A 17,200-nucleotide genomic window follows, 5' to 3' on the forward strand; every position below is an offset into this window, starting at 1 on the left:
GGTTAAGAAAATCAGATGAAACAAACAGAAAATAAAAAGCAAAGCAGTTGACTGAAAACAACCATATGGATAATTACATGAATGCAAATATTCTAAGCATTCTAATTAAATGGCAGATATTGTCAGATTGGATAAAAAAGCAAGACACAATATGCTGTATGCAAAAAACACCATGTTAAAGACACACAGAAAAAGTGGTTTCAGAATGGGGGAGCAAATATTTCCAATATCTACCCCTTCTATAAAAGCAAAGAGAACACTACCAAAAACTGTCAAAATCAACTTTTTTAGAGCTCTAGAAATTAACCAGAGATTTGCAAAATTCTGAAGAGCATTTGTTCAGCTAACCAAATAGCTGAATTCTGGTTAAAATGGTGATATTGTGGTATGTTAACATATTCTACTCCCAATCCCCTGTACTCAGGTCTTCTGTAACCTTGAAAAACAAAATCCTTACAATTAGAGTAGCCATGAAAACTAGCAGCCCCACAGACACTGGAGGAGAACAGGTTCCGTGCTACCCAAAAGTCCCATCTCTGGAGAATTGCCATTATTTGATCTGTCTGACAGTATCCTGGAAACCCTCATTCACAGGAATTCTCTTAACTTGATCAGAATTGGAGTTTACTCAGTCTTTCTCCCCAAGGCAATTGTCAAAAACAATCAGCAGCAATTGTTTAACACCACAGATGCCAGAGGCAGTGATCACAATTGAGGCAAACCACAAGCTGATCAAAATACTTAAATGGCAAAGCTGGAAAATCATGTGTATGGCCCTGTGGGGGTAGGCTGTCTTTGACCAGCTATAACATATTCTTTGCAATTCAGAAAATCATGCACATGTGCAGGGCTGTGCATATGCCCAGAAGTGACCTGATGAAACCCTAAATCTCTTACTTCTGAGGACCCTGAGGCTTTGGGATAGCTGGAAATGAAGCCAGACAGAGTCGTAAATTGCAGGACGTAGAAAGCATGCCCCAACAAGCACACAGATCCTCAGCAAAGACTGGGAGACTTACTGGTTCAAGATATTGAAGGATATATAAATCCTTAATATGTCATTAGCAAGCCAAGAAGATACTCAAACAGAGACTTTGGTGGCCACGCATGACAAAGAATACAGACTTTAACTCAGGAAAGTAACTAAACAAACAAAAAGCAACAGCAAACAACAACAGCACACAATAAATCCTGAGAAATAGGGAGTCTGATTTACAGAGTTCCTTATTATATTATTTAAAATGTTCAATTTTAAATAAAAAATATCACATGCAAAGAAACAAGAGTATGACCCATCTACACAGGAAAAGGTAATCACTAGAAACTGTCTTTGATGAAGCCCAGAAGTTGGGCTTACTAAACAAAGACTTTAAATCTATTATAAATATGTACAAAGAGCTAAATGAAACTTTGTCTAAAGATCTAAAGGCAAGTGTGGCAACAATGATGTCTCATCAAAGAAAGAATATCAATAAATAAATAGAAACTATTTTTTAAAAGAACCAAATAGAAATTCTAGAGTTGAAAAGTACATGACATAACATGGAAAAAAATCACTAGAAATGCTAGCAGAAGAAAGAATAAGTGAACCTGAAAATATGTCAATTGAGATTATTCAGCCTGAGGAACAGAAAGAAAAATGAACAGAATCTCAGAGACCTGTAGGATACCATCAAATACAACTGAAGAGCCAAAAATTAAGTCCTCCATTAAGAGCAACCTCTGGCTGCACGTAGCCCCAGTCCCAGTCCCAGGAAAAGCCCCAGACTGTTCAAGGCTAAAGCCATCCTCAGACCACCCTCAGTTCAGCTAATCAAAAAGTAAAAAGAAACATTCCTATGGTCTGAGTCAAGGCTGGGAACTGCAGATACAAACTAGCCAATTTCTCACTGCTTGCCTGAACCCCATGTGGGCCCTTTGAACTCACCTCATAGTTGGTCATTTTCAAAGGATTCTCAAAAGTCATGATTGGGTCCCACCAAAAGTAATGAACACCTCACAGATACTGAATGGTCAAAGCTGTAATTGTAATTGGCGCTTATGTGATGATGCTACATGTACTGTAACACCCCCATCTCTTACTCCTTAAAAACCCTGTTCGTTATTGTTCTTTGCTTCACCTTGCTGCCATGACACCGACATGCTGGTGAGCCCCTGCTCGAGCTTGTAATAAAGACCCTTTTGTATTTACATCAGTGCTGGCTCCTTGGAGGTCTCTGGGACTTGTGATTCGGGCACAACACAACAACATAGATATAATAGGATCCACAGAATGGGAGGAGAAAGGGCCAGAAATATTTCATGAAAAAATGGACAAAAACTTCCATAATTTAAAGAAAAGCAATCTACACATCCAACAAGCTCAAAGAAATCCAAACCACATACATCATAATCAAACTTTCAAAAGGCAAAGATGAAAGAGAATCTTAAATGCAACGCACAAGAAGTGAATCAGCAGGTACCAAAAATCCTCAATAGGATTAACAGCTGCTTTCGTATCAGAAACATGAAGCCAGAAGGAAGTGGAATGACTTACTCAAAGTGCTGAAAGAAGGCTTTCTTGAAATAAGAATTCAATATTGAGAAAAAATTTCCTTTCAAAAAAGAAGGAAAATTAAGACATTCTTGGATAAACACAGATAATTCATCATTAGCAGAAATTCTCTACAAGATATACTAAAGAGAATCATTAATTGGAAATGCAAGGACACTAGATGGTAACTCAAATCCACATGAAAAATAAAGAGTATCAGGAAAGGAACTGCATATATAAATATAACAACAGTACAATTTTTTTCTCTTATTTCTCCATCCTTATTTAAAATAAAATTACATAGGGGTGCCTGGATGGCTCAGTTGGTTAAGCATCTATCTGACTCTTGATTTCGACTTAGGTCATGACCTCACAATTCATGAGATCAAGCCCCACATTGGGTTCTGTGCTGAAAATGTAGAGCCCATGTGGGATTCTCTCTCTCCCTTTCTGCTGCCCACATGTATCCTCTCTCAAAATAAATATTTAAAAAACAAAATAAGATAAAATTATGTAAAGCAACTATTAAATTATGTTGATTAGGCTTATATTTGTAAAGATATAATTTGTATGACAATAAAATCATTAAGAAGAAGAGAGATTGGAACTCAACAGAAAAAAGTTTTGTGTACTATTGAAGTTAAATTGGTATTCATCCATACTAGACTGCTATGAATTGAGATGTTAATTGTAAACCCCAGAACAACCACCACTAATAACTAAAAAAATACAGTAATAGAAACAAAGGAATTAAAATGGTACACTAGAAAACAGTTAACTCAAAAGACACTAATGCAGAAACAGAGAAACAAACAAACAAACAAAAGACATAAGACATGCAGAAAACAAATAGCAAAATTAAAGAGGCAAATCATAACTTATCTGTGGTTATGTAAATTAAAGGTAAATTGACCAACTACTCCAATCAAAGGTAGAACCTGGTAAAATGGACAAAAACTATAATCCAACTGTACATTGTCTAGAAGAAACACACTTTAAATCTTTTTTTTTTTTTAATTTTATGAGAGAGAGAGAGAGAAAGAACAGGGGAGGTGCAGAAAAAGAGGGAAAGAGAAAATTGTACACAGCCTCCAAGCTCAGTGAACACCTCGACGTGGGACTCAATCCACTGACCCTGAGATCATGACCTGAACTGAAATCAAGAGCCAGACACTCAAACAACTGAGCCACCCAAGTGCCCCGACCAGAGACGCACTTTAGATTCCAAGACACAAATGAGTTGATAGTAGAAGAATGGAAAAAATTAACTACCCAAGCAGCAACCAAAAGAGACCTGCAGTGGTTATGCTAATATCAAACAAAATAGACACTGAAGCAAAAATCGATATTAGAAACAAAAGGACATTTTATAATGACATAACAATTAAAAACACATATAAGACATACATTTCAAGAAGACATAACAACTACAAACATACGTGCACTTAACAGAGCTCCAAAATGAAGCAAAAAAAGACAGCCATCTCTCCAAAGATAAACAAATGGCCAATAAACTCATGAAAAATGTTCAACATCATTAGTCATTAGGGAAATATAAATCAAAACTATAATGAGATATCTCTTCACATCTTCTAGGATGACTATAATCAAAAAGATAGACAAAAACAAGTGTTGGGGAGCATGACAGGAAACTGGAACCCTCACACTTTACTGATGGGAATGTACTGATGGCACAGCCACTGTGGAAAGCAGTTTAGCAGTTTCTCAAAAAAAAAAACAAAACTAAACTAAACAGTTAGTATAAGATTTGGCAATTCCTAGGTATACACACCGAAGAGTGCTGAAAACATATGGCACCCCAAAAATACATACAAGAGTATTGCAGCATTATTTACAATAGCCAAAAGATAGATACAATCCAAATGTCCATCAACTGAAGAATGGATTAGAGCAAAATGTGGTATATCCATACAATGGAATATTATCTGACCATAAAAAGGAATATATTTTATTATAAAATAATAAATTATACTGACACGTGCTACATGAATGAACCTTACACACATGCTAAGAAGCCAGACAGAAAAGGCCACATATTGTATGATTCCATTTATATAAATGCTGAGAATAGTCAAACCCATAGACCTAGAAATTCACCTAGTGGTAGCCAGGGCCTAAGGGAAGAGGGAGAATGAGGAATGATAGCTAACAACTATGGGATTTCTTTATAGCATGCTGAAAATGCTCTGGAATTAGTGGTGATCATTTTACAACTTTGTGAATATATTAAAATTCACTGAATTTACACTTATTTTTTTATTTTTTATTTGAGAGACAAGGTGAACATGAGTGGGAGAAAGGGCAGAGGGATAGAGGGAGAGAATCCTAAGAATGTTCCACACTTGAGTATAGAGCTCTATAGGCATGGGGATCAATCCCACGACTCTGGGATCATGCATGACCTTAGCTGAAATCAAGAATCAGATATTCAGGGGCGCCTGGGTGGCTTAGTCGGTTAAGCGGCCGACTTTCGCTTAGGTCATGATCTCGCGGTTCGTGGGTTCGAGCCCCGCGTCGGGCTCTGTGCTGACTGCCAGCTCAGAGCCTGGAGCCTGTTTCAGAGTCTGTGACTCCCTCTCTCTCTCTGACCCACCCTTGTTCACACTGTCTATCTCTCTCTCTCTCCTAGAAATAAATAAAAATCTTTAAAAAAAAAAAAAAGAATCAGATATTCAACTGACTGAGTCACCAAGGCATCCATGAATTTACACTTTAAATGGGTGCATCTTATATATGTGGATTATATCTTAATTTTTTAAAAATGTTTTATTTATTTCTGAAAGAGAGAGAGAGCGTGAGCAGGGGAGGGTCAGAGAGAGAGGGAGACAAAGAATCTGAAACAGGCTTCAGGCTCTGAGCTAGCTGTCAGCACAGAGCCTGACACGGGGCTCAAACCCACGAACCGTGAGAGCATGACCTGAGCTGAAGTCGGATGCTTAACCGACTGAGCCACCCAGGCACCCCATCTTAATTTTTTTTAATTTAAAGATTCAGTATAAAATCAAAATGACATAAAAAAGGTATACCTATTAATTCACTAATCATTATAAAGCTGAAGTGATGGTCTTTTTTAAAAGAAATTTATTTATTTTGAGAGAGAGAGAGACAGAGAACAAGTGGGGGAGGGGCAGAGAGGAAGGGAGACAGAATCCCAAACAAGCCCTGCACTGTAGGCACAGAGCCCCAGGCAGTGCTTGAACTCACAAGCCGGAGATCATCAAGAGGAGATCATCATGACCTTCATCAAGAGGAGATCATCATGACCTTCACCTAATGAGCTATCCAGGCGCCACAGTAATGGTCTTAATATGATATAAAGTAGACTTCAGAAAGAGAAAGATTACCAAGGTTAAAGTCAAACATTACATACCAATTAAAAATTTGACTTATCAAGATGATACAACAAAATTAAACATGTAAGCAATTAATAATACAGTATCAAAGTAAATGAAGCAAATAAAGTAAATGAAACAAAAGTATATAAGTGAATTTCAATACTTTACTCTCAGTAACTGATAAAATAAGCAGTCAAAAGATCATTAAAGGGGCGCCTGAGTGGCTCAGGCAATTAAGCGTTTGACATCAGCTCAGGTCATAACCTCAAGAGTCTGAACCTCACAAGGGGCTCTGGGATGACAGCACAGGCTCTGTTTGGGATCCTTGATCTCTCTCTCTCTGTGGCCCCCCTCCCCATCATGCTGTCTCTCAAAAATAAACACTTCAAAACATGTTTTCTAAAAGATCATTAGGGGTGCCTGAGTGGCTCAGTTGGTTGAGCATCCAACTTCGGCTCAGGTCATGATCTCGCATTTATGGGTTCAAGCCCCACATTGCGCTGTGTGCTGACAGCTCAGAGCCTGGAGCCAGCTTTGGATTCTGCATCTCCCTCTCTCTCTGCCCCTCCCCTGCTTGTGCTCTGTCTCTCTCAGTATCTCAAAACATAAAATAAAACATCAAAAAAAAATTTTAGTTAAAAAAAGATCATTAAAGGTATAGAAAATGTGAACAACATTCAAGTAATTTGACCTAATTGACATTTATTTACTACTCCAGCCAACAAAAGAAGCATACACATTTTTTTCCAAGTGCACATGAAAACACTTATCAAGAAAGAGGATACTGTGAGCCATACAAGTCTCAATAAACATAAAATGACTGAAATCATACAGATTATATTCTGTAACCCCATTAAATTAGAAATAAATAACAGGAAAAATATCTGGGAAAAAATCTAAATAATTGGAAATCAAACAATATATTCCTAAATCACTTATATGAGTCAGAGAAGAAATTATAAGACAAATTAAAAAATACTTTGAACTGCATGAAAATGAAAAGACAAACATATAAAAATGTGTTAGATATAATTAAATCACTTCTAAAAGGTGTATTACAGCTTTAATCTTAGAAATTTCTTTCAGTTCTTCTGCAGAAAAAACATTTGACACATTTAAGCCCCATTCATGATGACAGCTCTAGCAAACTGAGAACTGACGGAAATTTCCTCAGCTGATTAAAAATATCTATGAAAAAGCCTGAATTTGATGTCATACATAATGTTGAAAAACTGAATCCTTCCCCAATATCAGCAAAAAGGTCAGTATGTTTATGCTGAACACTTCTATTCAACAATGTACTACAAATAGGTCCTGACCAGTACAAAAGGACAAAACAAAACAAACAAACAAAAAAATCCAGAAATTTTAAAATAAAAGAAATAAAAGGTATACAGATTGAAAAGTCAAAAGTAAAACAGTATTTTCAGACCACATAACTGTAGTCTATAATCTACAAATATGCTACTAGGAATAAGGAAGGAATCTGATGCCACAGGATATTAAGTTCAACATGCAAAAATCAATGTTATTTCTCTGTACCAAAAAACACTTATCAAATGAAATACTTTAAAATAGCATTTACAATAACATTAAAACCTTAAGTTTGTAGTACTTAGGTATAAATTTAACAAAGTATGTGTGAGGAATGTCCACTGAAAAAGTTCATACTGTGGAGAGAGAGAAAGATTTTAAACATTCAAATTACAGTAAAACCTTGGAATAAGAGTAACTTGTTCTACACAAGTTCTGCAAGATAAGCAAACATTTCTAATAAATTCTAAGTTGACAAGTCATGTCTTATAATACAAGTAGTACATGATACTGAGTGTCACATGATCACAACTGAGCCAATGGTTCTTCTCTCTCTCTCAGTCTCTCTCCCTGCAGGATTGTGGGTGATTGTCTCTCATGCTCATGTGCTCAGTCTCAGGCTGTGGTGTTGGGCAGAGATCAATGATTTTTCAGAACATTGGAAGGTGCCCACAACTGGCACTAGTATATTATTTGCCACTTCAAAGCACCTACGGCCAGTCCTTAGCTTTTCCATATAAGAGTAAGCTTAGGAATGCTTTGCTTCATTCTAGGTCAGGCTGCCTGCTGATATAGACCCTTTCCTCTGCTGCCTTAATGCCAGTTACATTAAATACAGTATATGCCAAGAGTTTCTTAATGCTGTAATGTAGTTAACATTCATGCAAGCAAACACAATGGCCTCCATGCAGGAAAAGATTTCATTGAACCAACAGATAGCAGTGACTCCACTAGTGATAGTGAAAGTCATCCTACACAATGACCCTCCTCTCTCTTGTCTCCCTCACACAAGGAGAGGATTTCAAAGGTAAGTGCAGGTTAATTTGTTTATTTTTCTTTATATTTTGTATTTTCTTTGTTATTTTGTATTATATTACAGCATCTTAATCATTTTTATGTGAATATTTTGGGGTTGTGAAATGAATCATCTGAGTTTCCATTATATCGTATGGTGAAATTCGCTTTGATATACAAGTGCTTTGGGTTACAAGCATGTTTCTGGAACAAATTATACTCGCTAACCAAGATTTCATTATATATTGTGATAGAAGTCATGATAGTGGTTTCCTTTGGGAGAGGAGGAGACAGGAGAAGCGGCTGGGAGGGATGGAGCAGAAGGGCACAATCTGGGGTGCTGATGACATTCTAATTATTGATCCGGGTGGTGATTATACACTTAGGATTTGTGCACTTGCTAAATAGAGTTCCATAAAGAGTTAACTTAAAAAATCAATAGCATTTTTTGTTTACTAGTGACAAAGCAAGCAAGCAAGAAAGAAAAGAAAAAGGCATCTGCTAAAGACAGCAAAAACAAAGTAAAAAAATAAAGTTCAACTAGAAAAATCTTTGAAATTTACATTACTTATAACCAATAAGTTAGTATCCAGGATATATTCAACAAGATGGTGAGGGGGAGGGAAACAACCCTGAGATCCCTAAGGACAAAGGATATAAACTAGCTATTGACAAAAAATGACAACTCTTGGACTGGAGGTTGGAGTTACACAGTTGCAATCCAAGAAATGCCCAGAGCCATCAGAAACTGGAAAAACAACCTACCCATACACCCGCCCTCCCACTTCCAGATCCTTCTGAAGGAGTACTGTGCTCTGCTGACACTTTTATTTTGGACTTCTGCCCTTCAGAAATGTGAGAAATGTGAAGATAAACTTGCCTTGAGACATCAAGTTTGTGGCCATGTGTTATAGTACCCTATGAAACTAACACAATTGCCGGAGCCCCGGTTGTTCTATTTCTAAATCTAGTGCCTAGAGCACTGGGTCTATATTCTAGAAGATCCAAAACCCTCCTGTGCAACAGTTTGCAACTTTTCTATACATGTGACTAAAAAAATAAACCAATGCCCTAACTGGAAAAAAGATATGATTATAATAATTTATAATAAAATATCTATTACTACATGTAAATGCTCAGGCAGAACTAAGCTGGAAGATATAATATTTGTACCTATATACCGAATCTACATAATATGGGCAGTTTCAAAAGCAGAATGATAGGTGCCCATGTTGGCAATTCAAACACAAGCAGTGCTGCCATTGGTGCCATGATTTTCCAAAAAATAAAAATAAACTCTTCACAGAGTTCCAAACAAAACAAAGTATACTGTCCTCAATTTACATTATAATTGTATTCCTGGAAAATTCACTGTATTTTACCACCTTTCAAAAAAATATGTTGTCTTTATATACAAAATAAAGTGAGATTCTTAACTTCTAATGATTATATACAGGTATTCATCTATATATTCAATAGGATATTCAAGTCACGCAGAATACTAGACAATGAATACCAACAGGACCCCTCCCCCCACACACACACAACTAAGACAAACAAAGGTAGCCCAACAAATTCCACTGGCATTTAAAAGTCTATCAAAGGGCACCTGGGTGGCTCAGTCAGTTGGGTGTCCAACTTTGGCTCAGGTCATGATCTCACAGTTCGTGGGTTTGAGCCCCACGTTGGGCTCTGTGCTGACAACTAGTTCAGAGCCTGGAGCCTGTTTCAGATCTGTATCTCCCTCTCTCTCTGTCCCTCTCCTGCTCATGCTATCTCTCTATCTCAATTTCTCTCTCTCTCTCTCTCTCAGAAATAAATAAAAAAAACATTTAAAAAAAAGCCTATCAGTAAAGGATGGAAAAAAGACACTTTTCAACACAAATGGTGCTGGGAAAACTGGACATCAACATGCAGAAGAATGAACCTGGACCACTTTCTTACACCACACATAAAAATAAACTCAAAATGGATGAAAGACCTAAATGTGAGACAAGAAGCCATCAAAATCCTAGAGGAGAAAATAGGCCACCTCTCTGACCTCAGCCTCAGCAACTTCTTACTCAACATGTCTCCAGAGGCGAGGGAAACAAAAGCAAAATGAACTATTGGGACCTCATTAAGATAAAAAGCTTCTGCACAGTGAAGGAAACAATCAGCAAAACTAAAAGGCAACCAACAGAATAGGAGATCTTTGCAAATTACANGACTCTTAAATACAGAAAACAAACTGAGGGTTGCTGGTGGGATGTTGGGTGCCAGAAGGGCTAAATGGGTGGGGGGCTAAATTAAGGACACTTGTTGTGATGACCACTGGGTGTTATATGTAAGAGATGAATCACTAAATTCTATTCCTGAAATTATTATTAAAAATGAATAAACATTGAATAAATAATAACATTTTTAAAGTCTATTAATAAAGGAATAAAAATTAGTCACCATCATAAAAATAAACAAGTATTATATAGCAATTAAAGGAAATGAACTTGATCTGAAAGAATTAACACTGACAAATTTCAAAACTTGAACTGGAAAAAACAGGTATGCAGAAAGATACATAGTAAAATACCANTCAGGGAAATACAAATCAAAACCACAATGAGATACCATCTCACACCTGTCAAAATGGCTAACATTAACAACTTGGGCAACAATAGACGTTGGCAAGGATGCTGAGAAAGAGGAACCCTTTTGCATTGCCCGTGAGAATGCAAATTGGTGCAGCCACTCTGGAAAACAGTATGGAGGTTCCTCAAAAAATTAAAAATAGAACTACCCTATGACCTAGCAATTGCATTACTAGGTATTTATGCAAAGGATACAGTTTCGAAGGGGCACATGCAACCCAATGTTTATAGCAGCACTATCAAAAATAGCCAAAGTATGGAAAGAGCCTGAATGTCCATCGACTGATGAATAAATAAAATGTTATATATCTATCTTTCTATATATATCTATATATTTATTTATATGTATATACACACACGGAATATTACTCAGTGATCAAAAAGAATGAAATCTTGCCATATGCAACCATATGGATGGAACTAGAGTGTATTATGCTAAGCGAAATAAGTCAGAGTCAGAGAAAGACAAATAATCACATGATTTCACTCATATGTGGAATTTAAGATACAAAACAGATTAACATAAAGGAAAGGAAGCAAAAATAATAAAATTTCAAAAAAAAAAAAAAAAAACACAGANTCTTTGCAAATTACATATCAAATAAAGGGTTAGTATCCAAAATCCTTAAAGAACTTATCTGACTCAATACCCCAAAATCAAATAATCCAGTGAAGAAATGGGCAAAACACATGAACAGATATTTCTCCAAAGAAGACATCCAGATGGCCAACCGACACATGAAAAGATGCTCAACATCACTCAAAATCAGGGAAATACAAATCNAAAATGAATAAACATTGAATAAATAATAACATTTTTAAAGTCTATTAATAAAGGAATAAAAATTAGTCACCATCATAAAAATAAACAAGTATTATATAGCAATTAAAGGAAATGAACTTGATCTGAAAGAATTAACACTGACAAATTTCAAAACTTGAACTGGAAAAAACAGGTATGCAGAAAGATACATAGTAAAATACCATTTGTGTAAAGTTTTAAAACAAAACAATAGTATAGGTAGCCTATAGACATACACTAATATATAGTAAAAGTACAAAACCAGAATGAAAAGAATACACTTCAACTTCAGGATATTGATTACCTTACCTTTAGGAAGGGAAGGAGAAAAACGGGGGTCAGAAAGATGTACAAAGGGGCCTTAAGTGTATCTGTAACATTTTATTTTTTAAAAATAAATTCTGCAACAAATGTGTAAAATGTAGCATTTGTTAATTCAGGGTATGGGGAGGGTGGACTTGAAGTATTTCTTAGTTAAAGTTTTCAAAAGTCTACATTCCAGGGAAATTTCTCACCAACTAGCACAACTGTGAGGCACTGCTCCACAGAAACTTGGATAAGGATCACAAATGTTTAGATGAGTAGCAACTGAGAAGGACCCAGATCTGTTTGCCCCAATGTTATCTATAATTTGAGTGAGGTAATGAGGTGAAAAGAATACAGAGAAGAAAAATGAGGAATTATATATATATATTATATATAAATGAATTATTACTATATACATAGTATATATATAAACGAATTATTGCTATATATATATATAAACTAACCCCAAACTGACACTATTCAGGTAAAGCAAACTGGCTGGTTTCATGGCCCACGCATTGGGCTTTATTTTTCTCTCTCCAATTTCTTCCATTCTCCCAATAATCTCATGAAATCTGAACTACTAATTAACAAAATGAAGGTAGAGAAAAGCAGCATTAAAAATACTTTTTATATCATAGACAGGATGGTGGGAAATATAATTATTTTGTTGTTCTTTAGAAACAAGTTACTTGGCCTATTATACCATTCTCCAAAACTTCATTGAGAAAAGTCACACCTTCTTTCCAGCAATATATTTTCTTTCTATATTTCTTTCTATATTTGCTCTGTGGAGCAAAACAAAAAGTTGTGTTATACACCAGAACCTTTCATGTTTACTATGTTCTTGCTCTCATATCACCACAGTAGTAAACATGAGGTTGCTACTAATACAAGACTGTGGCAAAACAAAAAACAAAAAAACCCAACAACAATCGTGGAGGGGGTAGGAGAAGAGGAGAATGGAGTTTCACACTTTCAAAAGGCAAGGAGAGATAAAACATCTAGTTTATAGGATCTGGAAACAAACTAAATGTCACCACAAAGGGAAAAAATTCAGACAATAACACAACACGGGATATTCAATATCTGGGCATGGTCTCTTCAGAAGGTCTCTTCAGAAGGTAATGTGCATAGAAAGATTTTTACAAGAATGAATGTTCACAGCAGATTTATCCATGACAACCAACACCTGATAACAATCCAAATAATCATCAGTAAAAAGAATGGTGAAAAAAAATGTTGTATACACATACAACAGAATACAACTTCTCAATATAAAGGAACAAACTACTGATACGCACAGTGACATGCATGAATCTCAAAAATATGCTGAGCCAAAGAAGCCAGACACAAAATTTACATACTATATGCCTCCATTTAATATGATGTTTGCGTACTCGCAAACTAGTCTATAGTAACAGAAATCAGAATAGTAGTTCCCTCTGCTGGGGGCTTGAGGGGCCCAAGGGAATTTCATGGCTTGACAGAAGTGTTCTAAATCTTGACCCGAGTATGATTACATGAGTGCATACATTTATCTAAATCCACTAGGGGGGAAAAAAAAGGAAGGATCATGGGAATGAAAAAGTATAATGGTTCTATACTAAAATGGATTAAAAAGACCTAACAACCAAATGCAACATGTAAACCTTGATTGGATGCTGGTTTTAAAAAATTAACTACACAAGTTATTTTTTGGGATAACTGGGACGACTTAAATATGGACTAGATATTAAGAAATTGTCACTCATTATCTTATGTGTGCTAATAGCATGGTGTTGTGTAAAACAAGGTCCTTATTTTTAGAAGATGTACATTGAAGTGTTTAGGAGCAGCGTATCATGATACCAACAATTTACTTCCAAATTTTCAGCAAAAGAGCCACATTTATTTTATACATTCACACATATGTACGGATAAATCAAATTAATGTTCATAGGTGGTGAGATAGTTTTTCATTGTACTATTCTTTCAACTACTCTGTATGCTTAAAAGTGTCAATAAAAAGTTGTAAAGATGCCAACTTTTATAGACACAGAGTGATCTCCAAGATATATTATGTGAAGAAAGTGCAGAAGTTTATATGTTACCTACTGTATATGAAAAGAACCAAATATGTGTGTGTGTGTGTGTGTGTGTATGTGAGGGGAATGGTGTGTGTGTGTGTGTGTGTGTGTGTGTGTGTCTATTTGGTTATATAACAAAAGGAAATACTACAAGAATAAATCTGAAACCAATAAGACTGCTCTATCGTTTTATGGGTTTTGACTTTTATACCATGTAAACATAAAAAATTAAATTCAAAAAATTAAAACTTAAAAGAAGATGTTAAAAATATCTATGGTCATATAACTCATCTATTCAATCAAAGCCAAATTAATAGAGCTTGCTTAACTTGAATGGTTGCTAATGGTCACTTTTGCTCCTTTGGGGCATCAGAGCCATTTAACAACTTCTTGCTGGTCAGAAAACTTAGTATCTTGTTGCAGATCTGCACCTAAATAGTTGTGCAGCCCTAAACAAATAATTAGCCATGCTAACTTTCACCTGTAAAAAGGTACATAGGAATGTATCCACCTGCCTAATTTCTTCAGCCTCAGTGAACACAAGGCCCATTATAGTACAACTAATACCGAGGAAGAGAGGGTACTGAAATTAAATGCATGTCTGCGACTCCCGCAGGCAGTAATGTTACAACAAAGTACTTCCTCTCGAAGACGGGTATCGGCCAAGGGAGGGGAGCAGCAGCGCGCAGGTCGGGCAGCTGCACTCCCTGGGCTGCTACATCCCATTGGTTAGCAGCGGAGGAAGCAGCAGCCAGTAACACAGTCTGGTGGCGCTGCACGGCCGAGCGGGTTAGGAAGCCTCTTACATTCTTATGCTACAGAATCTTACTTTACAAAAAAGCTGCTCAACTTTGGCAGCTGTGGGATGAAAACATCGACGCTAGGGCTGTAGTTTCCCACACGGCAGAGTAAAATCTCTGCAGGTTTAGATGAACCGTGGGCGCCAGAAACTTTCCTTTCCTCCACCCTCTGCCTCACACCCGGCCTGAGCCAGCCTTGCCTTCTTTAAGACCTAACAAAAGACCCAGAAGAGTCTTGTGACTTCCCAGGAGGTTTCAGGGACGGTGTTGCAGAGGCCTCATTCTCAGGCGAGGAAGGGCAGCTAGGAAAGCTGGGGGTGGCCAAGCGTGGGTCAAGTCCAGAGAGAGGCCCTGCGGGCAGGGTGTGCAGGAAGGAAGTGGGGAGGGCTTCTGGGGCAGCACTCAGAGGCCTGGGTTGGGTATTTAAGGAGACACACACACATGCCTGCCCCCAGTGTTGCTGGAAGAGGGCTTAGGAGGGGTGGAAGGAGAGAAAAGGGACTGAGCGGGGGATTTTGGTTCCCAACTGCTCTCAGGTCTAAAACGTGGGTAGGGAAAGGCTCTCTGGGATTTCCTCGAAAAGATACAAGCTGGGGCTTTCATCTGAAGAGGAAATGAGAGGGCTCTGTACAAAGAACGAAGAGGAGGCAGTTTTAAGTCCTGTGGGAAGAGTCTTCTGAGGTGATTGAAAGGGATGGAGTTTTCTCATACATTGGATAGCTCCAAGTCCCTTCACCTGAGGAGGACACGGGGATTCAACGCCCCAGCTGGACTTCCACAGCAGACTGGGGACAGGATCCTCTTGAGCCAATCCGGAGAGTGACTTGGGGGTGGGGTTGCTCGCCCTGTTCAGCAAGTTCAGAGAATGAGCAGTTTCTCTGTAAAAGCGGTTGCTTTTCTTGGAGTGACCAGGAAGGACAGGGCATCCCTCTCACAGCCGGGAGGGTCCTGAAATGATTTCCAAGGGCTTGGTCCTGCAGGAGAAGGCAAGGTGCTTTGTGCGGTGCTGACACAGTACGGTTGCTGGGTGCGAGGTGCGAGATTCCACATTGAAGACTGAGAGTAAAGGCCCCTTCACTAATCAGAAGCTTGGGAAATTGTCCGAAACAATCTGCCTGCTGTGATTCGAGAGGAAATTTTCCCCCTTGGAGACAGGGGAGAAACGGGGCCAGGAATACTCCTTCTAAGAGAAGAGGAATGGAAAGAGAGGCCTACCACCCCGACTCACTGGAAAGTTAGGGGCAGGGCTAGGAGGGCTTTGGAAGAGGAAGTGGTTAGAACATAATCTGAAGGAACCCAAACTGGAAGCTGGGATAAAGCGAGGAGAGCTGAGGTGGGGGTGGGGACGGTCAGAGCTCTGCGTGGCTGGAGTGGGACGGTGTTCTGGATTTTGAACTGGGAGGAGACCCAAGGGACATGAGGCAAGGCTCCCGAGGGATGATTCAGAGACTAAAGTAGGTTTTGAGGTAACTCGGCCTTCAAAGAGGTGAACGAGAGAAGCGCTCCCGAGTAAACGCCGGAGGCTGGCTGACACCCAGGCGGCGGGGGTTGGGGGCGCGACCGGTACTCACAGAGCGGATCTCCAGCGCCAGAGCGCATTGCAGCGCCTTCACCTTCGGCATCCGCGCGGGATGGGGCGGCGGGGAGGGACCCCGGCCGCGGGCCCGAGTGAGGCGAGGAGACGCGGGGCGGGGAGGGGACGGGGAGGAGACGAGGTGGCGGCGGCGGTGGCAGCTGTGGCCCCCAGGCCGGGGCCCGCGGTCCAGCCTGGGTCCCGCCGGAGCAGCAGCTGTGCGCAGGGCGCGGACTCGTCGTCATGGCAACNTCTGTGACGTCAAACGATGGGCACAAAGCCAGACAGAATGGCTAGCTGCTTGTGTAGTGGGACAGTGACTAGGTCAGGGAGCTGGACTCAGGAGCCCTAAGTTTCAACGTGGCGATGGCACCTTGGGCTAGTGGAGTCCCAGTGAGGCCTCAGTTTCTCCAACTGTAAAAGAATAATAATAATTGGTTTTCTATTTGAATTTCACAGTACAGATTACAAAACCAGAATGAGGAAATTGAGCATTAGAGAAGAGGCTTGCCCAAGTTGAAAAGAGAACCAGGACTGGACTTCAGGACCTTTGATGTAAAATCCCAGTTGCCTCCCAGAGACTTGGGGCTTGAATCAGATCATGTTCTTCTTCCTAGGCTCCTATTCTATGATTCTATTAGTGCATCCTCCTCTCTCTTCAAGGTTCCCTAATCCACTGTGTATGCTTAAATTGAATTGTCAATGCAGGGACAACAATAAATCTAGCTGGGAAGGGCTTTGGCCATACACCATCAAAAATTAAGAATTGAAGATATTGGTCCAATCCAGTCATTTTAAAAATCATT

At 38.7% G+C, this 17,200-nt stretch overlaps 1 protein-coding gene across 2 annotated transcripts in view; it reads right to left on the bottom strand.

Annotated features, from left to right (window-relative positions):
* Positions 1–16,611, bottom strand: part of SPATA6 (spermatogenesis associated 6) — a 148,044-nt gene extending 131,433 nt beyond the window's left edge. For both annotated transcript variants that reach the window (XM_077779766.1, XM_077779764.1), the window contains exon 1: positions 16,393–16,611. In XM_077779766.1, coding sequence (XP_077635892.1) covers positions 16,393–16,443 — 51 coding nt within the window. In that variant the 5' untranslated portion in view covers positions 16,444–16,611. The remainder of the gene's footprint in view (positions 1–16,392) is intronic.
* Positions 16,612–17,200: the final 589 nt, after the last annotated feature.

The sequence above is a fragment of the Crocuta crocuta genome, unplaced genomic scaffold (genome assembly GCF_008692635.1).
Source record: "Crocuta crocuta isolate KB4526 unplaced genomic scaffold, BGI_CrCroc_1.0 scaffold168, whole genome shotgun sequence".
In the NCBI taxonomy this organism is placed as follows: domain Eukaryota; kingdom Metazoa; phylum Chordata; class Mammalia; order Carnivora; family Hyaenidae; genus Crocuta; species Crocuta crocuta.